Here is a 20,413-nt window from a genome sequence, read left to right as displayed (position 1 = left end):
GGATGGTTTCACTCGTGCAGACTTTCATAAACGATATCAAAGCAATACGCAAAAAAATCAAGGATAAAGGTGGGAATGCATGAAGGACCAACAACGCATGATACAACATAGAGAGTGTGACGGGAGAGATGAATGGGCGTATGGTTTACTCCTTGGCCTCTTCGTGCTCGACCGCAAGCAATCCCTGGCGTTTCTCTGCGACACGGGCTGCACGACGTTCGCGGGCGGCCTGGGGCGATGTGAGTCATAGGCCGCAAGAATAAGAGAAACACGACACACCTTGTTCTTGACACGCCTGGCCTCCATCTGGTCGGTGAGGACCTTGGTGCGGGTCTTCTCGGCCTTGGCCTTGTGGATAAACTCCATCAAGACACGCTTGTTCTTGAAGACGTTACCCTTGGACTTTTGGTAGAGCGAGTGGTACCTGGCCATCCATCAGCACCGGGGAGCCACCTCAAAAGCGACATGCCCACTCACAAATGCTTATCAATCTTTCCAGCCTCCCTGTACTTCCTCAACAACCTCCTCAACACCCTCTGGCGCCTCATCCAAAGGACCTTGGTAGGCATACGGGCCTCGGCCGTTCCCTGGCGCTTACCGGTACCGGTATGGCGGCCCTTGCGCTTGGCGGCCAAGAGGGCCTGGGTGCGGGCGCGCGAGTGGATGACGGTGGGCTTGATGATGACACGACCGTCCTTGATGAGCTTTTTGACGCCCGCACGCGAGTTGGCGTTGGCGATTTCCGAGGACTCGGCGGGGTCGAGCCAGATTTTGCGTTTGCCGACGCCGGCGACGGACGCGGCGAGGCGCTTTTGCGAGCGGAGGTTGGCCATCTGGCGGTGGCGGTGGTAGTGGCAGTGGGTTAGTGAAGGGGCGTGTGTTGCAATGAAGGGGGACGTACCGTTGGCTTTGTGTACTTGCGGTTGTCGGACTCGTGTTGGGTTGGTACTTCGGATGCATCCTTCGGGCGGAGTGGCTGTGGGGCTGTATAGGACCTGCGGCGCGGGGTGTTTCTTGGTTTGGCGGTTGGTTTGCGTTTTTAATAGCGAACACACGCTGGAACTTGAAGCCGTGACTAGAACAAACTCATATATGCCCAACTGGCAATATCTAAAACAGCATCGGCTCGCATTACGGGCGACAAGACAAAAAGCCCAGGGCGCTTATGTGGTGATTTACCCAAAAGGGAAAGCTCTGGTGGACCAGCGAGTGATGGACGTAATAGCATACATGGACGCATAGACACAGGAATAAACAGAGAGTGGCAGAGCGCTGACAGATGTGAGTAAACGCCAAGGTGCCCTATTTTTGCGAGCCAATGGGCTTTTTGCAAAATTGATTTCGCGGGCCCCGAGCCCTTGCTCACAGCGACCGCGGGCACGTGCCCGACGAGGGGCATCGCAGGTTTTTCGCGACAACCATGGGCGAGGACGAAGAGTTAGTAGCAGTGTCGTCTGGGAATACTCCCACTCCAACGGGCCCAGACCGGGTGGCGCTGCCCTCGCCGCAGCCGTCGGGATGGAACACACCTGCGAATATCCAGGCACTGCGCGCCTCAGAGGTCACCAACGGTGCCTTTTCCCCCTCGGTCCTCGCGTCGGGCGCGTCATCCCCGGTCCCAGACAGCGCCAGCACCGCCACGCCCAGAGCCAACCCACCTGCTCGTCGTCCGTCTCGTGGGGCCGCAGCAGCAGCCAAGCTCACTGGAGCAGCCGCCTTTAAGCGCATGTTTGGGTCCAACACAAGCACACCCGCCATGACCCCACGCACACCCTCGACCGAGACGACAGGACAGGACAGCCTCCTCAACGGCGCCAACAAGCCACCGCCCACGCCCGACTCGGAATCAGAAACGACGTCGGACCGATTCCGATCCAATCCGCCCAGCCGCGCCCAGTCGTTTTCCAGCGAACGGCCCAAGCCACCCAGCCGTCCGCCCTCGGTGTCCGGCGACCACCACAAGTTCAACCTCAAGGACCTCCTTGCCGCCGCACCCAAGCCTGCCCGCAAGTCTTCCACCGGAGGCAGCCGCAAGTCCGACGCCGGCTCCGAAAAGGCCCGCTCCGTCGTCTCGGGTGGCAGCGGTGGCAGACTCGACCACTATGGCATATGCGAACGCGTCGCCATTGGCAAGGGCGCCACCTCCATCGTCAAGCTCGCACACAATGGGACCGCACAGAGGAGAAGCTCTATGCCGTCAAGGTGGGCCCTCCTTCTCTCGTTCCCCTCGTGCTTCGCTCACTCTTTGCTAGGAATTCCGCAAACGCCGCAAAAACGAAACAGAGAAAGAATATGTCAAGAAGCTCACCTCGGAATTCTGCATTTCCTCGGCCTTGCATCACATCAACGTCGTCGAAACCGTCGACCTCGTCAAGGACGAGAACCAGCACTGGTGCGAGGTCATGGAGTACTGTCCCGGTGGCGATCTCTATGCTGCCATCAAACGCGGCGGCATGAGTCCCAGCGAAGTCGAGTGTTGCTTCAAGCAAGTCTTGCAGGGTGTAGACTATTTGCATTCCCAGGGTGTCGCCCATCGCGACATCAAACCCGAGAACCTCTTTTTCAACCAATACGGCCATCTCAAGGTCCGCTCTCTATTCTACTCTTTTTTCTTGCACATCTCACATCCGCCCTAGATCGGCGACTATGGCGCATCAACCGTCTATCGCCTCCCCTGGGAAAAGAACATACACATGTCTACCGGTTTATGCGGCAGCGAACCCTACATCGCCCCCGAACAATTCACACCCGGGCCCTACGACGCCCGACTAGTCGACATTTGGGCATGCGGTATCGTCTACTACTGTCTCCACTTTCAAGAACTCCCCTGGCGAGTCGCCCAAACCTCCGATCCGCTCTTCCAAGCCTACCTCACCGCATGCTCCACCAAGCCCGCTCCCCCAGCCGGCTCCAACTCCCCAGCGCCCTCTCAACCCCCGTTGCCCACCACCATCTCCAACCTGAGCCCGAGGGCGTGCAGACCCCTGCTCAGACGCATGCTCGACCCGAATCCCAAGCTGAGAATACAGATCGAGGAAATCATGAAGGATGCCTGGTTGGCGACTGTCGAAGTCTGCACCGACAGCAAGAAACCCGGCCACGTCCATTCGTTTGCCCAGCAGAGAGCCCAGCAGGTGTTTGATGGTCGGGGCGCTTAGGGCCTAGGTAGGCGGTCCTCGATCGAGCAGGCACACCTGGGCAGGGGATCACATTGTCCTTGTTGCCGTCTGGGGACATGGACTCTATTATGTACGTACATACCCAGAGCAACCCAGCTCGTTGATTTACGTCTTTTTTTACTCTTTGTGTTTTTTGTTCTTGGTGTAGTTTAATTAATTCATTGCTTTTGATTGATTTTGGGGGAGCATCTTTGAGTAGTTCGATATACCTATGACTCTCTGTTTTCGTACACCCCATGAGTCATTAGTACGGCAAACGGCCGGGTGGAGTCGCAGACGCCAGTGAGACACGGTGACACACCCGTACTCGGCGTATCCCGGCTCAGCGAATTTCGATGCCGATGGATTAGGTAAGCTTCTGTTATGCTTGCCCCTGAACTTTCTGAATTGGTGGTGTATTGGTTTTGTCCCATGGCAGTTGGCATGTTACCGTTTCCAGGTGTCGATCGAACAAACGTCATCGCACCGGACAAACAGCCCCCGTCGCTCGTCACGTCTAATTACTAACAGTAGACTCTTATTCTATGTTCGGACTCGAATCAAGGTGGCTGAAGCCGGGATTCCAACCATCCTATTGGCTACACGGTCATAAAACCCCTCAAAAGGAGCACGGAATGAGAATCTACTATAGTGAATTCTCACTTTACATTACTAAAAAAGGAAGATCTGAATTAAACTCTCGTTTTACAAACAGAGGGACACCACCTGTACCTCATTTTCATCAAGGTCTCTTATGATTATACCAACAAAGTCCAAGCTTTTGTATAATACGATCGACACAAACCAACATTCCAATATCCCAAATGAACCCAATAAACTTCAAGTCTAGATCCGTTTGTATAACCAACTGGGTACCAACCACGACAAAAGCTTCCCCCGCCCCCGCCCTCCCCTGGAACTCCCCGAGTTGAGAATGTTGAGATGTGGAGTAACACGCATGAAGATCTTACACCTCCGCAGCATGGCTACGCATAGCCCCGTCGCATACCCGCTAATGAAACACGAAGATCTGTCGAATGGGAAGATCAGATCACTTTGTATTCACGTTCGGTGACTCATCCCTGGAAGCCGATCTTGGGGGTTTATTGAAACGGAAGACTAGCAGTGGCAGTGTGGGGGGAAGGAATGAGGGGGGGAGCGGGAGGACAGGGCGTTTAATTGAATTGATTGTAAGGCTAATTATAAAGAGGCGCCAGCCCAAAATCCCTCTTTCTTTTTTTAACTTTGGACGACTCGGGAGTGCGCGCGTAGTGATGGGCAGAATGGAAATGCGGTACAGAATGTGGGTTGCGACTAGGGACCAGCCTTTGATGTCTCGATCACATGCATACGAAATGTTGGTGAGTCGTCGAACACAAATTAATGGGCGGAATAAGGCTTAATATCCTTTCGTTCTCTCTTTTGTTTGGTTGGAAATATTATTACTGTGATGATCCCTCCTCTGGATGCCACAAGGAATAAAGGCATGTATATACTCCAAGAACTTGACTTGGCACAATAGCAACCGAAGTTCCTATTCCTAATAAGCGCCAAGTATCGCCGTTTTCGTAGCCTGGAAAGATCCAGGCGAAGATTCTCAAGGATTTATGGTCCAAGCATGTTGCTCATTGCCAGATGAATATAGGTATAACCTTCACCCGAATTGGGTGTACCAGTTGCGTTGCGTATACTGCAGGCTCCAAAGGCGTGGGCAAAATACGATCGTTCCAGACTTTGAATACGCCCTAGTTAGTCACATCCAACGAGAAAGAAAGGATCGTATACACAACTCCAAGCTGAACAGTCCTCGAACGCTTCTATCCAAAGTTTATCTTATTTTATTTTTTTAAAAATAAATCGGCACGCGCGCGTCATTTTCCGGCATTCAATACCCCCTCCCAGAGCGTGACTGGGCTATTAATATTCTACAATCAGACATTGGAATTGGGTTCCACCCACCCCGTATCTTTGGGTTCCACGGTCGGCAGCAATCCGGCAATTCGATGTAGTTTAAGTTAGACATGTTCTTCCCTCCAAGGCAAAGTTCCGTGAACTTCCTAAAGTACTTCGGATGAATGTTTATTCGTTTGTATGCGCCGTGCCTTGGGACCGAGCTTGTCGACTAGTCTAGGTCGTGTGTATGCGCCTGTAGCTATACCTGGTTTGGCGAGGGTTATTCAATTTGCCTTGGGGTCGAGCCGTTAAGGAGAGCTGGAGAGTACACTGCGGGATATGACATCAGACAGTTGTACAACAACTCCCGGGAATTCAAGTGCGACGACTGCCAGGACTTGGTAGGCCAGAACCCCACTTCAGCCTCTTTTCGTAAGGTTACCCCGAGCTTAGTATTAGCATGCGTATGCCTCGGCCTCAGAGAGAGAAGTCAAATCGATAGTGTGGCCCCGCTGGGTTCGGGGGGAGGCTTAAGAGTAGCGACCGAAGCGCGTGAAGAACCTGAGCACCGGGTCGGAAAGCAGTTTAAATATTAACATGGCCAAATGGTCTAATTAGGTTAGTGGGTAGGTGCTTATTCCAGGCGCCTTCGCCGCTAATAAATCTGTCAAGGTTATAACGGACGAGTAATTAGATCATACTGCCAGCCAGCAAGCCGAAGGCACATATAGCTTAGAAGGTCCCTTGCTTCGGGGGTAGGATTCTAAACAAGGAAGGCCGGGCATTCCAATGAAAGTATTAGGCTACCCGTAAACGTAGCGGACATACCTAATTTATAATTATAGGTTCGGTAGGGTTAATCTCCCAGGGTTGAGTTAAGAGCACCAAATCCTTCCCAATCAGCTGGTGGACAGGATCAGAAATTATACAATAGAATAAGCAAATCAGCTCTTATACTTCCTAGACTAGTACTGTGGCCATCAGGCCTCTAAACAATGAGTCCTCGGGGTGTGTCACTACATCCAGTCTAATCGGTCTCCAATCACTGTGTTCGAGCGCTGGAAATTGGAAATCATATGCACGAACCGCCAAAATACCGCCCCTATTTCTGCGTGTAGTTGGAAACAGGGTGGAAATGTAGTGGTAAACGAAATCAGCTGGGTATGTTAGGTTTGTACTGCGAGCCTATCTGAACATCGTAAAATGTCTCATCTGAATAACACCCACCGTAAGTTGAAGTGGCGCTGGGGGATTTAGAAACGATGGCTGGAATGCATAGTGAATCATAAACAAGAGTGACATCCTGTGCGCATGGTATGGTAGGCTCATAGAAATCTTGGAGTTGACGTATTGTATCCTCATGTCATTATTTTGACGACCATACTCTGATTAGATGTAAAGCCATTGTATTATCGTTCGGTAATTTCATGTTATTCAAGTGTTATTCTAAGTTACAATTTACGAGGCGTTTACTTCAGACTAATTTCAGTGCATAAAGGTCTATAAAGTTGGTCAAAGCAGCTTAGTTGGGCCGCTCATTGAAGATTCTTATTTTTAGCGACCAAGCGAACTGAGCAAGAGGCGTAGAGCATCAGCCTCGGAGGGTTGTTCATCATGGATACCGATAACCGAGGTAATCACATGGAGTGCGTCCGAGCAACATCTCTATTATACCTGTGTTAGCTCGTAAAGGCTGGAAGCTAGGTAATTATACTAACAACGACGAGGGGCGCTACACCGAAATGTGGCACCGTACCAAATGCACTGGCCAAACGTCCTACCAACAAAGCCACGTCTAGGCAAGTTTCAGGGGACGCACTATGCAAGCGGATCTTGGCCGAGTATGCGAGCATGTATGTCACTATAATGTTTGGGTTAATGGGCGCATCATTCGTATGCGGGACAGTAGCGTGAGCGGGTTCGTGGTACTCTAAACCAGGAAGTGTTTCGATAAACCTTGAAAGGCTCTGGTCTATGCGCCGACGCGTATCAGGTCCTTTTGGGATACATTATTATGAGATCAACGGTTAAATGAATGGCCCATAGTGTTACGACTCACCAAATGACTGGCCGGCCCGAAAATCCTCATCAAGCAATGCTGTAGCTTCAAAAAATGCCATACTTTTCAAGCGCATCGCGAATGTGGAGCCCATGCTATAATCTTGAATGCCACCGTGACCCCCTAAGAGTAACTCGCCAATAGTAGGGCTAGGCACTTCTAGTTGGTGGGTGTTCTGGGGTTTGTAATAAGCAAGGGTGTATAAACTTGGAATCCGTACTCACCCCTTCATACACATCTTCCCTGAGTGGGAACGAGGCAGTTACCTTTCTATTTCTTCCTACTCCAGACTCTGTATCCCCGATGCAAGCACGTAGCTCAGGTCGTAGAGCAGAGGGCAATTTGGCGACTATCTCTACTATTCCATCGGCAGAAAACGCCAACCACCAGGACATGCATCGATCATAGTGCTCTCGGAAACTGGAGGCTGGCACCAGGAATGTGCTACTTGAGCCGGAGGATGTTGTACTTCCTGGACTGCTGCCACCACTCTCGTTATTCCAGCGATGCCCCACAATAGTATGCAGCCCGCACGATACCGCTGGGAAAAACGACATAAGCCTCACAATGAAGGCTATTGGATTAGAGCCTCACCGAATCTAACAGCACTACTGGCTAACCAGTGGGCTTCAGTGAATTTGCCGACTTGGAGCAAGTACTGTGCGGCAAGCGCAGGCGCACAGACTACTCCGGCAATGAGATCGCGTGCACATTCAAGGGATGTATGAACGCCGCTATGGACTTGTTTCAACAACAAAGACTTGAGCTCCTCCAGCTCCTGAAGCGTTGGGCGGGTGTCTGAGTCTGCCGAAAGGCTAAGAATGTGAGACGCTACGAGGTTCATAGCATGCAGCAGGGGTTTGGGTGGTGACCTGAGGGTCTCAATGTCGAGATAAAGATTGTAGTGACGTCTGTTGGCGATCATAGTTGGCCGCCTGAATATCGAGGTGAGCAAATGTCAAGTATGAGAGTAGAATATTAAAGGAAGAGTTTACTTACAGAATATCTTGCAACCAGCCGGCTACTTCTCCAGATTGAGGATCAATCAAAGAGGAACGAGGGGACGATTTTGAAGGTTGAATACTAGGTCCTGATGAGTCCGGGTCAAACTATTGGGTTAGTTTGAATTGCGTTTGACCCGGCTTAGAGCTACGTACGAGGGGCTTGCACAGTCATGTTACTCAGCGTAGCTTCCAGTTCTTCAACACGAGATTGCAAGGTTTGGATGCGAATTTGAATGCTGGACATTGGCTCCGGCTCTAGAGGTACGGGGACATATTCGCAGGAAATTTGAGAACGAATACAACCTCCGCACGAAGGCTGTTCCCCATCGCATCTCTGCATGTGTCAAGTAACCAACTATACGCATATAGCCAACGCTATTAGACACATACCTTCTTCCTTAGATGACATGGTACACAAGCTCGCCCACGCTGAATTCGACTGCTGGAAGTAGTGGACATAGTGTTTATATCGATTTCAAGTAAATGGAACACAAGAATGTCCTCACTGCTTGGGAAACTCTGTCTCTTTTAAAGCTCCTCTCCCCCAGCGTCCCAAAGCCAGTTGAATTCGCTATTCGGTAACAGCCTATAGATTCCCCAACCCTAGCTGCGATCTAGCGCAACACAACAAGCATACGACAAACCTATTACCAACGCCTTGAACCAAACTCTCTGACTAAATCGACTTATTCAACTCCCTCGATCATAACAAACCGTGGATCAGTCGGCGAGTATCAGGGCTATGCTATCATGAAAAGTGATGTGCATTAGTTGGTGGTTCATTTGCACCATGTAGGGAAGTTTACTAGCTGACGAGCCTAAATGATTCCCATTAATTAGATGTAACTATCCAGGTAGCCCACATCATAGACAAAGGGTGTAAAATAGCCAGATCACACACGTACATGCCAGCCGTAGGAGACAACTATTTATAGTGAAGATTCATTGTTGACGATCGGTGTCCAAGGCATAAGTTCGTGTCTTTCAGTGTTGCTAGCCTTATCATGTGTTGGGAATTTCTCGCGCCCAGGACTCAGTGGGCGCTCAGATAATCCTGTCTTCGCACTCGCAGGCTGAGATATGAATTCGCGACCAGGCTCTGATCCACGTGATTCAACTTCGTCGAGGATTGCAGGAAAACACTGTATATGGGATAGATCGAGTAGCATCTTCATCTCAGCGGGCACACCGATTTACTGATAGTTTCCAGCAACAGCACTGCATGGGCCATGCTTGGAAAAATTCTTGGAAACAGGCAGTGCCCAATCCCATTTGCCTCCCAGTTGCTTTTGATATACAATGTTACGGATTACTATATCTCGAAACATTAGAACCTCATTTTCTAGAAAGTGTTATTTTTGTGCATGTGCTTGGTAACCATACTTGGTAACCACAGTACTGTGTACTCAAAACTAACTAATCGTGTTGAACGAACATTTGTAATGCACGTATCCAATTTATAATTACCTTGAAGGTAGCTATAATTAACTATGATGTACGCTGTGTGTCGCTTTAGTACCTCACTTGCTTCAGCAAACGTGGTGCGACAAAACAAGAGACTACAATTGCAAAATACGCTCTTTCTGGGCGTGCCTATAACTAAATATCCGGCAAGACATCACCGAAAATTCCCCAGGGAAACTGGATATTGCCTTTGATTGAGTGTCTTTATTTACTACGGACCACGGCAATGGCTTCAGGATCTGCAGGTTAGCGCTGCATAATGGGTGCAGTATACGCCCACCTGGCTCATAGGGCTCAAACTTCCTCCCGAGGTCTGATACTGGACTGTTATGTGCCTTCACGTATGTACTACGCTTCTTGCACTTTTAATTTACAAACAAATTGGCTATAGTTAACTATATTGAGCTATTCATAGTTTCAGCCACTCTAATCTAAGCATGTACAAGGAGATACTCGACCGGCACTTACCAACCCGGGCCGATCAATAGTCACTCCTTGATACTAGTTCCAATTATTCGAATGACATGTGGTTAAGTCCGTATTCGAAATAAGAACCTTGAAGGGACATTTGGCTTTCTGGTAAATGTATATTAATATGTAGTAAATACGACCTGGTATCGTACATGTGGCGGAGGTTACTTTATGTAGAAGCTCAGGGTGTGTTGTCCGCTCAAAGAACTCCCTATACGATTCCATGTGTACAACGCCATGCCATAAAACGAGATTGTTCAAGCCTAATATGGCCCTAGATCTAGCAGTCTTGAAACTCTGGTAGAAGAATCTAACGTATCCCGGTAATGTACATATGTTTTTAAGCTCTGCCTTCATATATAGTAGCTACCCTCGCTTAGTTAGCATTAGATGTACGCGTAAGCCCTCCCAACAATAAGTCGCCTTGCCCTAGCCAACTCAGCCCTAGCTTTTCCATAGAATGTAGTCTTGTTCTTGGATTCCCGAACGACCTCACACATCCACATTACTATAGTAAGACACGATCAATCTAGTACAAGGGTGGGCTAAGTATGATTACTCAAGTAATTAATGGTCGGGTTCTGCCAACACCCCGCACATAAGGTGCAGGTTTTAGTGAAACTTGAACGAATCTACAAGCATCGTGGTAGTGAGAAGGTTACCAGTTCCTGACTAAATATGCTAACCCCTCAAAGATAAGCCCTAGACATTTCATTACGTGACCAAGGCCGATCAAGCTGTCTCTTCAAGCTTGGCTTTGATTGGGTGTTGATATTTATGACCATATACCCTATCCAGAGAAGTATTTATATCCGTACCATGGACTCGGCAGCGTCGGCAACCTATTTTGCACCACAATGGACCAAGTCTTGCTCTGGGAGACGGTGCTCATGGTGTCCCAGCCCACACCCATCTGGAAACATAATCTACTTATACCCATTGCTTGTGCTGTGTTGTCCATTGTTTTGCTTTTACTTCACGGTTTTCTATCAGCCATTTCCGCTAAATACTTGATCGCAAAGCTTTGTGGTCGAGAGACCGAGGGGCGCACTATTAGCGTTGACTCAGCGCCTCAGCAACTTGTTGTACAACAGCACACTGGGTTCTTCCCTGATTTATACTCTCGCATTAGAAGCCATGGGGGTACGGTTGTATTCGTATGGAAGGTGCTGCGGTTAATGGCCTGCCTCACGCTGACTGGTTTGACGACTGGTGCGATTGTGTTAATCAACGAGGGACATAATACAATTGGCACGAAGCAATACAAACCAGTCGATGACCCACACTTGAACTCGGACATGGATATACTCAAAAAGGCACAAGGAAGCGAACACCAAAAGTATACAAAACGAGAGAGATGGTTCAGCACTGCCGAGTGGATCGAGATATCACTGTGCATGTTTTATGTGAGCATGCCCACTGTTAATGTTGGTTTTGTTAGAATAACCACCGTTAGACCTATACAACTCTTCTGGCGATCCTTGCGCTCACACTCGCACCTCGCTCCCGTGCAGCTGTCAATACCCATTTGGTTGTATTGCTACTGATTGCGTTTGCTGTGTACATATGGCGGGATCTGGTGCCCTTCGCAACCTACGACCTGGATCCTGTCGATGCCGTGGGAGGATGGCTGACATGGGCTCGGATCGGTGTACTCGGGTTTGCCTCAGTTGTGGTCCCGCTGTTTATTCCAAGAATATATGTGCCAATCGACCCTAATGTGAGTGGGTTGATGACTGTGCTGGCTTTCCGATGCCGATTAAACTTATGGTGGTTTGGGCCAGAATCCAAGCAAGAATCCCAACCCCGAACAGACTGCCTCGCTCATCTCTTTGTTACTCTACAGCTTTCTGGACCCGCTTTTGTGGACTGCATATCGTGCGCCGAAGCTAGAGTATGAACAACTGCCACCGCTGGCAGACTATGATCGTGCTTCGCACCTGAAAGAGCGTAGCTTCTCGAAGCTTGACCCACTAAAGCAGACGAAGCCGCGATACTTCTTCTGGGGACTGATGGCAGTGTTCTGGAAAGAGTATGTTGTAATGGCAATTACACTAATTATCAAGGTGGGCTCTAGTAGCTTGATGTGCCGTGTTCATGCGCTAATTGAGTATCAGGCCATGATGGACTTTGCGGGTCCGATCGGGATCAAGTATATCTTACGGTATGTTAACAGGACCTATTTTTAATCAATTATTGACACCAAAGATCTACGTAGTTATCTTGAAACCCCTTCGGATCCTGGTTATCTTCGTCCTTGGTTCTGGATATTGTGGTTACTCATCGGTCCCATCTTCGGTTCCATAGCATGGCAATGGTATATCTTTTTGAAGGTACGTCCGTTCATTGTTGACTACCGGAACAACTTGTTCATCAAAGTCCTTAGATGAACTCGGTTGTTCGTGCCACAGGGATGATAACCCAGCTCATTTTTGAACACACCCTTCGCATCCGTATGAACGCTCAAGCAGCAGACGAGCCGAGTGGGAAAACGTCCGAGCCCGAAATTCTCACAGCTGGCTTGACCGTTGACGAAGAGGATCCTATAGTTACCACAGGGAGTGATAGTGGGGAGCCGGACGGTACCAATAATGTAATGGACGCAAGCAATACTCAGACATTGATCGGTAGTACGAGTTCGGCCAAGGTGAGGATAAAAGAGGGGACTGAAGGGGAGATCGAAAATAAAGGAAATGATAGCCTGAATTTGATCGGAAGGATCAACAACCTGATGTCTACTGTGAGCCATGTTCTATATGGGTTGAGACAAACACTTATCATTTATGAGTAGGACTTAGAGAATGTGACTGGGGGTAGCTATTTCCTGTTCGTTCTGGTATACGCACCTGCGCAGTTTATCATCAGCGTTGTCTTCTTATACAATATTCTGGGATGGAGGTTTGTGTTACTTAATTTGTCGCTTGCATCATGAGGAACACAGTACTCATGAGTTTTACTAGTGCTATAATTGGAATGTGTTTTATGGTCTTATCATTCCCCATCCCTGGAAAGCTCGCGCAATTGGTAAACGATGTGGAAAAGAAACAAATGAAGAAGACCGACGAACGCGTACAAATAATCTCAGAGAGTACGTTCATACTTCATTTGGCGCTATTACGCTATAATCATCCGCTGCAGCTCTCAACGTGATACGTATGGTGAAGCTTTTTGGATGGGAGAAAAAGGTTGTGGCGAAGGTGGCAGAGAAACGTGTAGTGGAACTAGAATATTATAAGAGGAAGCAGTGGATTGGGCAAGTCGGGGCGAATACGAAGTACGTCTGGATTAGCCATAAGCCGTGAACCCTACTTATGACCACCATAATCATGGATTAGCTTCATACTTCCACTGCTTGTCATGGCACTCACATTTGCTTCCCACACCTTGTGGTTTAAACAAGAACTCACTGCATCAATAGTGTTCTCCTCTATTGGTGTCTTTGATGTCTTGCGTAGCCAATTACACATGCTAGCTTGGCAGATCCCAGCGGCAGTTCAAGCAAAAGTGTCTATCGACCGCATCGACGAGTTCCTGCACCAGGTACCAAGGCTCTATTTAGTGTTTTGTAGCTCTGATCTGATCAAATTCCGTGCCTCATAGACCGAGCTGCTTGACGCATATACTCACAAGCACACCCCCGCCATCATCGACCCTAGCCCCCCTCCACCAGATGCCATTGGCTTCCGCAATGCAACTTTTGCATGGTCCCGCCAAGCTCCTGCCACCCCCACTCCTTCCAGACGCAACTTCAGGCTCCACATCGATCAAGAGCTGCTGTTCCACCGCGGCAAGATCAACATGGTCGTCGGCCCGACAGGATGCGGAAAGACCAGCTTGCTCATGGCGCTGTTGGGGTAAGTACACTGCGTAGTCATGATCTGTTAGCATACACACTCATTCTCGTATCCAGAGAGATGCACTTTGTGCCTAGTGCACCAGACTCGTGGTTCTCTCTGCCGAGACAAGGAGGCATCGCATATGCTGCCCAGGAAGCCTGGGTCCAAAACGAGTCCATACGAGTGAGTGAGCTACTGATAAGTCACGACCCAGTATCTGACTGCTGGTGCTAGGACAACATTCTGCTTGGAGCCGAGTACGACGAAGAGCGATACAAGAAGGGTGCGTACAGCTCAGTGTTCTTATGACAACGCTAGCATTCTGAGTATATGCATGGGCGTAGTGATATCGCAGTGTGCGCTGGAGAGGGACCTGACGCTGTTCGAGGCAGGCGACCAGACAGAAGGTGTGTGCTGACGATGTCTGTCGGTAGGATGCAAGCATCTGATACTCGATCAGTCGGTGAAAAGGGCATGACACTGAGCGGAGGTCAGAAGGCTCGAGTGTCGCTTGCGCGTGCGATCTACTCGAAGGCGGACATCATCATACTCGACGACGTGCTCTCTGTGCTGGATGTGCACACGTCGCGGTGGGTCGTGGACCACTGCTTCCGAGGGGAGCTTGTGGCAGGAAGGACGATGATCATAGTGGTAAGCTGAGGCAGATGAGACAAGCACGGGCAGCGACTGACATGCAGTAAGACACACAACGTGGCGATGGTGAGCGAGGTTGCACACTTTGTGGTGTCGCTTGGATCGGACGGGAGGATTGTCAGCCAAGGCAGCATTGACGAGGCATTGCGGCTGAACCCGAAGCTGAAGGCGGAGGCGGAGAAGGACGAAGAGCTGGAAAGGAAAGGTGAAGAAGTAGTGGACGAGAGCAATGCTGTGGATAAGAGCGAAGCAAACGCAAAGAAAGGAGATGGGAAGCTGATGGTGGCAGAAGAAGTTGCGGAAGGCCATATCGGATGGCCTGCCTTGAAGTTTTTCTTAACCGTGCTTGGTGGATTTTGGTTCTGGGTCGCTTATTTCCTCGGCCTCATCCTCGCGAACGCCGCGATCTTAGGACAAACATACTGGCTTGGGTAGGCCTAATGGAATAAGCGCATTGACTATGACTTATTGATTTTATCAGTATCTGGGCTCGAGCTTACAAAGTAGACCAAGGATACTCGGAATACGTCAACGTGCCGTTGTAGGTCGTTCTCATAGTTGTGTTGTAAATATGTTCTTACCTACCCCATGACCAGCTACCTTGGCATTTATGGTTTTATCTGTGTAACTGGCATTGGATTTTTCACCGCCGCATTGGTCATCCATGTCTTGGGCTCTGCACGGGCCTCGCGACGCATACATGATCGGTTGATCAAGGCCGTACTTGGCGCACCTTTGCGTTGGCTTGATTCAACACCTGTCGGACGTATTATTGCTAGGTTCACGCAAGACATCCGGTGAGCAATTTGCCTTGACAAAAAGTAGGATTTCTAATATCATTCGACCTTAGTTGTATTGATGCGTCCCTTCCTAACGAATGCCGGAACCTAGCGGAACTGACAGTTGAAGAGCTTGCACGTCTCATTGGAGTCATTGTGTTTGCGTTAGTCGCTACTCTCCTACCCAACGCATCCGCTTACTTGTATCGCCCATAGTCCGGTTTTCACCCTCCCTGGAGCAGCGGTTTTTGCCATTGGTCTTTGGCTTGGCCAAGTTTATATGACTGCTCAAATGTCCGTCAAGCGTGAGATGTCTAACGCTCGCTCGCCCTTGTTCAGCCACTTTGGAGCTGCCTTGCAAGGTATTACCTCGATTCGTGCATACGGAGTTGAGGACCTGTTTAAGACCGAAGCGCTGAAGAGAGTAGACAAGTACACGAGATCAGGCAGGGCGTTCTACAGCTTGAACGTAAGTTGAATTAGACTATAGAGGATTACGAACGTTAAGAATAAACGTAATCGGAATAGCGCTGGGTTTGTATTCGAACAGATGCACTCGGTGGACTCTTTGCTTCGGCACTGGCTACATATCTAGTATACTACCAGGTGTCTGTCGATGCTAGTGATACTGGTTTCTCCCTCAGTATGGCGGTCGCTTTCTCTGGAGGTATTATCTGGGTAAGCAACCATCCGTAGCTACATATTCGCCCCCTTACCTTCGAATAGTGGGTTCGCATCCTCAACGAGTTTGAGGTTCAAGGAAACAGTCTCGAACGCGTACAAGACTACGTCAGTGTCGAGCAGGAGCCCGAGTCAGTCCCAGAGAAGGCTCCTCCCGCATACTGGCCTGCATCCGGTCACATCGTCGCCGAGAACCTCACAGCACGCTACTCCAAGGACGGTCCTGCAGTCCTCCACGGCCTGTCATTCGAGATCAAGTCTGGCGAGCGTGTCGGTGTCGTAGGCAGGACAGGCAGCGGCAAGAGCTCCCTGACCCTGTCGCTTCTACGGATGATCCCTATCGAAGGCAACGTGTACTACGAGTGAGCGCTGTTCGGTCTTGCGTCTGCTAGCGAGTGTATGCTGATGTCTGTGCAGCGGGATCCCGACACACGGCGTGAACCTGGACGCACTGCGCTCGAGCATCACGATCATCCCTCAGCAGCCAGAGCTGATGAGCGGCACGGTCAGGCAGAACCTCGATCCGTTCGACGAGTACGGCGACGCGGTGCTGAACGCTGCGCTGCGGTCTGCTGGGCTGGACACGTTGCAGTCGGAGGACGACGAAGGGTACATCGGGCTGGAGTCGGGAGTGAGCGCAGGAGGAGGGAACTTCTCGCTGGGACAGAGGCAGATACTTGCGCTTGCACGTGCGATCGTGAGGAGGAGCAAGGTGCTGATACTGGACGAAGCCACTGCGGCAATCGGTGAGTGGATGCAAGAGTGAGTGATGTCAGAGGGATGGTGTTAATGTGGGCTGGTATAGACTACAACACGGATACGGCAATCCAGAAGTCGATTCGGACAGAGCTGAAGGACCGGACACTGATCATTGTTGCACACCGACTGCAAACGATCTGCGACGCTGACAAGGTAGGTGTCGAATGTTGTATGTCTGGGAGAGGTGATATTAAGAAAGCTGTGTGTGATAGATCATGGTGCTGGAAGCTGGGAAGATCATCGAGTTTGACTCTCCAGCGGCGCTGCTGCAGAAGGAGTCAGGAGCGTTCAAGTCGCTTGTTGATGAAAGTGGAGACAGAGATGCGTTGTATGCTATGTCAAAAGGCCATTGACGGGAATGAATATTCTAGCTATGTAAATAACCAAAGACAATTCATGTTTAGCGATTATCCGCTTTACTTATGGTGGACAATGGTTGGATTTGGCATGACTCGTAATCTTTTGTGCAGCGAATCTCCGGATGTACTAAGTGTTTAATAACGTATTGTGATCTCGCATGAAATGAAACGGGTGAATGGGATGGCAAACATACGGCGGAAGTATCAATAACCCCTGGTTATGTGTCTAGGGATCGCTCATACCCTTAAGGTCAAGGTGGCAGACGAGTTCATGACCATATGTGGCTCTTCAACATTACATGAAAGGTTATTAGGCGATTATAGAAGATCCCGACTGGGGTGAAGATGGGCGCCAAGTACAGACTGAAGATGTACAGCAAGAGATGGAGAGTGACCGAGGAGGGCCAGCAAAGAAAGATATTAGTGGGATTATTCATCCAGCTCAAAGAGTAGCCTAGTTACGACCGAGTTCGAAGACACTATCCCAGAGAGTGTCTATGTGTACCACAACAAGTTGGGGTATGGTCATATTGTGGTAGCCAATAACCCAGGCCTAGGATCCAATCGAGTATCAGCTACAAGAGGACAAATTATAAAAGATATTGGAAATCGGCTGGTGTTCTGTTTGGGCGCTTGCGAGAGCCTACCACCACACCCCGCCGTCGTAAAAATGCCAAAACACTATTGTGACTACTGCGATGTGTTTCTGACCCATGACTCTACATCCGGTATGGAATACATACATGTATTGCTTGGATTAATTTCTAACAGAATTCATCTAGTGCGCAAAGCTCACAACAGCGGAAGGAACCACCTGGCGAACGTCCAGGATTATTATGCATGTAAGTAATTTGGCTCAAAACTACCGATATCTGACTCACCACGATACATACAGCGCTAGGACACGACAAGGCGCAAAATATTATCGACCAGATTACTTCGGCCTACGAATCCGGTGGAGGACCTCCCCGTGGTGGCTTCAATTTCGGACCCAATGCGTTTGCTCCTCCACCACCAAACTTTGGTGGGCCTGGATTCGGCCCCCCACCTATGGGATTCGGAGGTATGTATTCACGAGTATTCTATGTGTATGTATGATTCAATAGGACGTGGCATGTAGGACCACCACCTGGCGGATTTCCCCCTTTCCCTCCTGGCAGTTTCCCCGGAGGACCTCCTCCTATGGGTATGAGAGGTAAGTTCTATTGTATTTCTCGAGCTTTTCCCTGCTGATGATAGTACCAGGGCCTGGAGCACCACCTATGGGTGGTAAGTACAGTCTCTTGGATGTCATATGTTGTTTTCAAGAACCTTGGTTGCTAACATTTTAATCGTAGCACCACCCTTCCCTCCCAACGGAGCTCCTCCCTTCCCACCTAACGGCGCGCCCCCATTCCCACCAAACGGTGCTCCACCTTTCCCGCCTAATGGTGCTCCGCCTTTCCCTCCAAACGGCGCACCTCCTTTCCCTCCCAATGGCCCTGGAGGTCCTGGAGGCCCTCCATCCGGTCCTCCGGGTGTTCACCCAGGTTAGTGGTTGCTCTTCCGATATCATACACAGACCTAACATTTTGATATCTAGACCGCATGCGAATGATGGGAGGCCGATGAGAACCTGGATCCTGCATCCATACTATTCCTTACTTGCTTGTATTGCTTTACTGAGGTTCATTTGGTCTTGCAGACTATTACCTGTATCAAGGTGCATGGACTGTGGCGTGTTAATGATGAGATGGCACGTGTATTGCTCTTTTAAGATACTTATCCATTCTGTAGCTGGGAACCAAGGGAGACGAACCAACGCACAAGTAAAGATCGACGCGAGAATAATATTCAGTAGCTAATAAAATATTTACAGTATTCTACGAGCAAGGATAGCGATAAAAATGGATACAAGTGAGACGATAGCGAGATCGAGTAGCAGAGGAGGCTTGGGTGACGGTCGTGGGGCCGTAGTCCGAGTGGGCGTTGGCTGTAAATCACTCAAACCTGGGTTTGGAGCAGGCGTCGCTGCAGGTACTGGACGCTGCGCTTCGGTGGGAGTTGGCACTTGAGGTGTAGTAACTGTAGGAGTTAAGTTTGTTGGTCGAACCGTACTTTCAGTACTCGATGAATTCGTAGTTGTGATTTCGGGAGGTGCCAGAGTTTGTTCGGCCTGTTCGTTTTGAGTTCCATTTTCCTCGACAGGTTCATTATTACTCTCGTCCTCCTTATTCTCCGAAGATGGACCAGAATCGGATGAAGCTGGTGCATCGGGAAGCATTTGGAGACAGGTCTGTTCACAATCTGGACAGTACCAGTCCCGGATCTGATAAGTTGTCAAAACATTATCTTGTTCAATTTAGGACAGGGGACTCACAAAGCCGCCAGTCGCTTTCGTTCCGGAATGGGATACTCCAATGCTCCCACACCCACCGCCGCCTCGCCTTTGTGCGGGAAAAACCCTTGTAGTCCAATGATAGCTGTGCAATAGAGCATCAACAAATCATCATGCACACATTCAACGTGGAGGTCCTACCTGTGCGAACACCCCATGCTGGTTGCCACAACTCTTCATGATCTGGATATTACCGAGATAAATACGGCGAGATGATGCATAGGCCATACATCCTTACAGTTAGTGAAACTAATACAAATCTAAGCAAGGTATAAGTTAACATGCAATGGAGAGCATTTAAACTTGACTTGCCTTCTTATTTAACTCGAACCTGCCGTTGGGAGTCAACACCATGATTGAAGGCGGCCGAAATGGGTACTCGGCCGGCAAGAGTATTCGGCAGTGGTATAGCCCTCCCTCGAATTCAGTGTCAGGAGCACCTCTTAGAGTCGCATGCCATTCCTGGACTATTGTTAGAGGAGTGTGTGTCTATCTACCAAGTCGGTCGCTACTCACAAAGATATCGTTCTGGGAGGAAATGGCGCATCCGACTAAGCTATCCGTCTCCAGGGCAGACGATGCATTACTCACCTCGAGAGGCCCAGCGGAATATTCATGTGAAGGATCATTCATTAGCTCCTTGGCCTCTTGCAAGATTCGCTTTACAGCTAGTCAGAAGATCTACAATAAGCTATCAATCATTCCGCCGCAGCAAGTTGCAACTCACCGGCGTTATTCTTATTGTGAGAAGAACGGGTGGCCATAACTCTGAATTTCTTGCAGTTCAATCACCAGGTGGATGTCTCGTAGTGGATGCGGATCTGCAACTTTGTTGATGACGGTTTAATCCAGGTTACAAGACCGGGGTAATCTGCGACGTGGTCGAAGTTCTCACGTGACTTTCATACTTTGGGTCTGA

The 20,413-nt window shown here is 49.6% G+C and overlaps 6 protein-coding genes across 6 annotated transcripts; 3 read left to right on the top strand and 3 right to left on the bottom strand.

Annotated features, from left to right (window-relative positions):
- Window positions 1–145: 145 nt before the first annotated feature.
- Window positions 146–1,399, bottom strand: RhiXN_02126 (ribosomal protein L19e; the record flags this gene model as incomplete). Its single annotated transcript, XM_043321945.1, has 5 exons — window positions 146–229; window positions 280–424; window positions 478–833; window positions 902–976; window positions 1,367–1,399. 5 exons carry the CDS (start codon window positions 1,397–1,399, stop codon window positions 146–148), a joined length of 693 nt encoding a protein of 230 aa, XP_043187768.1.
- Window positions 1,400–1,420: 21 nt separating this feature from the next.
- On the top strand, window positions 1,421–3,158 carry RhiXN_02125 (Serine/threonine-protein kinase; the record flags this gene model as incomplete). Its single annotated transcript, XM_043321944.1, has 4 exons — window positions 1,421–2,084; window positions 2,135–2,202; window positions 2,253–2,585; window positions 2,637–3,158. 4 exons carry the CDS (start codon window positions 1,421–1,423, stop codon window positions 3,156–3,158), a joined length of 1,587 nt encoding a protein of 528 aa, XP_043187767.1.
- Window positions 3,159–6,605: 3,447 nt separating this feature from the next.
- RhiXN_02124 (cytidine and deoxycytidylate deaminase zinc-binding region protein) lies at window positions 6,606–8,358 on the bottom strand (the record flags this gene model as incomplete). Its single annotated transcript, XM_043321943.1, has 7 exons — window positions 6,606–6,716; window positions 6,770–7,047; window positions 7,111–7,285; window positions 7,335–7,651; window positions 7,705–8,045; window positions 8,110–8,200; window positions 8,268–8,358. 7 exons carry the CDS (start codon window positions 8,356–8,358, stop codon window positions 6,606–6,608), a joined length of 1,404 nt encoding a protein of 467 aa, XP_043187766.1.
- A 2,548-nt stretch (window positions 8,359–10,906) lies between these two features.
- On the top strand, window positions 10,907–17,111 carry RhiXN_02123 (ABC transporter transmembrane region; the record flags this gene model as incomplete). The annotated part of the gene is made up of 25 exons (XM_043321942.1): window positions 10,907–11,455; window positions 11,506–11,769; window positions 11,834–12,115; window positions 12,167–12,213; window positions 12,268–12,382; window positions 12,436–12,789; window positions 12,841–12,947; window positions 13,010–13,137; window positions 13,188–13,323; window positions 13,385–13,589; window positions 13,650–13,903; window positions 13,960–14,068; window positions 14,120–14,168; window positions 14,230–14,292; window positions 14,346–14,536; window positions 14,588–14,970; window positions 15,021–15,080; window positions 15,136–15,336; window positions 15,390–15,482; window positions 15,535–15,787; window positions 15,847–15,996; window positions 16,045–16,361; window positions 16,417–16,745; window positions 16,805–16,911; window positions 16,971–17,111. The coding sequence occupies 25 exons, from the start codon at window positions 10,907–10,909 to the stop codon at window positions 17,109–17,111; spliced, it is 4,887 nt and encodes a 1,628-aa protein (XP_043187765.1).
- Window positions 17,112–17,787: 676 nt separating this feature from the next.
- On the top strand, window positions 17,788–18,728 carry RhiXN_02122 (U1 small nuclear ribonucleoprotein C; the record flags this gene model as incomplete). Its single annotated transcript, XM_043321941.1, has 7 exons — window positions 17,788–17,845; window positions 17,900–17,959; window positions 18,013–18,180; window positions 18,238–18,312; window positions 18,363–18,386; window positions 18,455–18,646; window positions 18,700–18,728. The coding sequence occupies 7 exons, from the start codon at window positions 17,788–17,790 to the stop codon at window positions 18,726–18,728; spliced, it is 606 nt and encodes a 201-aa protein (XP_043187764.1).
- Window positions 18,729–18,969: 241 nt separating this feature from the next.
- On the bottom strand, window positions 18,970–20,258 carry RhiXN_02121 (ubiquitin-conjugating enzyme; the record flags this gene model as incomplete). Its single annotated transcript, XM_043321940.1, has 8 exons — window positions 18,970–19,361; window positions 19,415–19,425; window positions 19,477–19,579; window positions 19,636–19,677; window positions 19,733–19,743; window positions 19,826–19,956; window positions 20,011–20,162; window positions 20,222–20,258. 8 exons carry the CDS (start codon window positions 20,256–20,258, stop codon window positions 18,970–18,972), a joined length of 879 nt encoding a protein of 292 aa, XP_043187763.1.
- Between the last annotated feature and the right edge of the window lie 155 nt (window positions 20,259–20,413).

The sequence above is a fragment of the Rhizoctonia solani genome, chromosome 16, assembly GCF_016906535.1.
Source record: "Rhizoctonia solani chromosome 16, complete sequence".
Classification (NCBI taxonomy): Eukaryota; Fungi; Basidiomycota; class Agaricomycetes; order Cantharellales; family Ceratobasidiaceae; genus Rhizoctonia; species Rhizoctonia solani.
The sequence above is the reverse complement of the archived record's forward strand: the minus strand, read 5'-3'. Positions and strand labels throughout refer to the sequence as shown.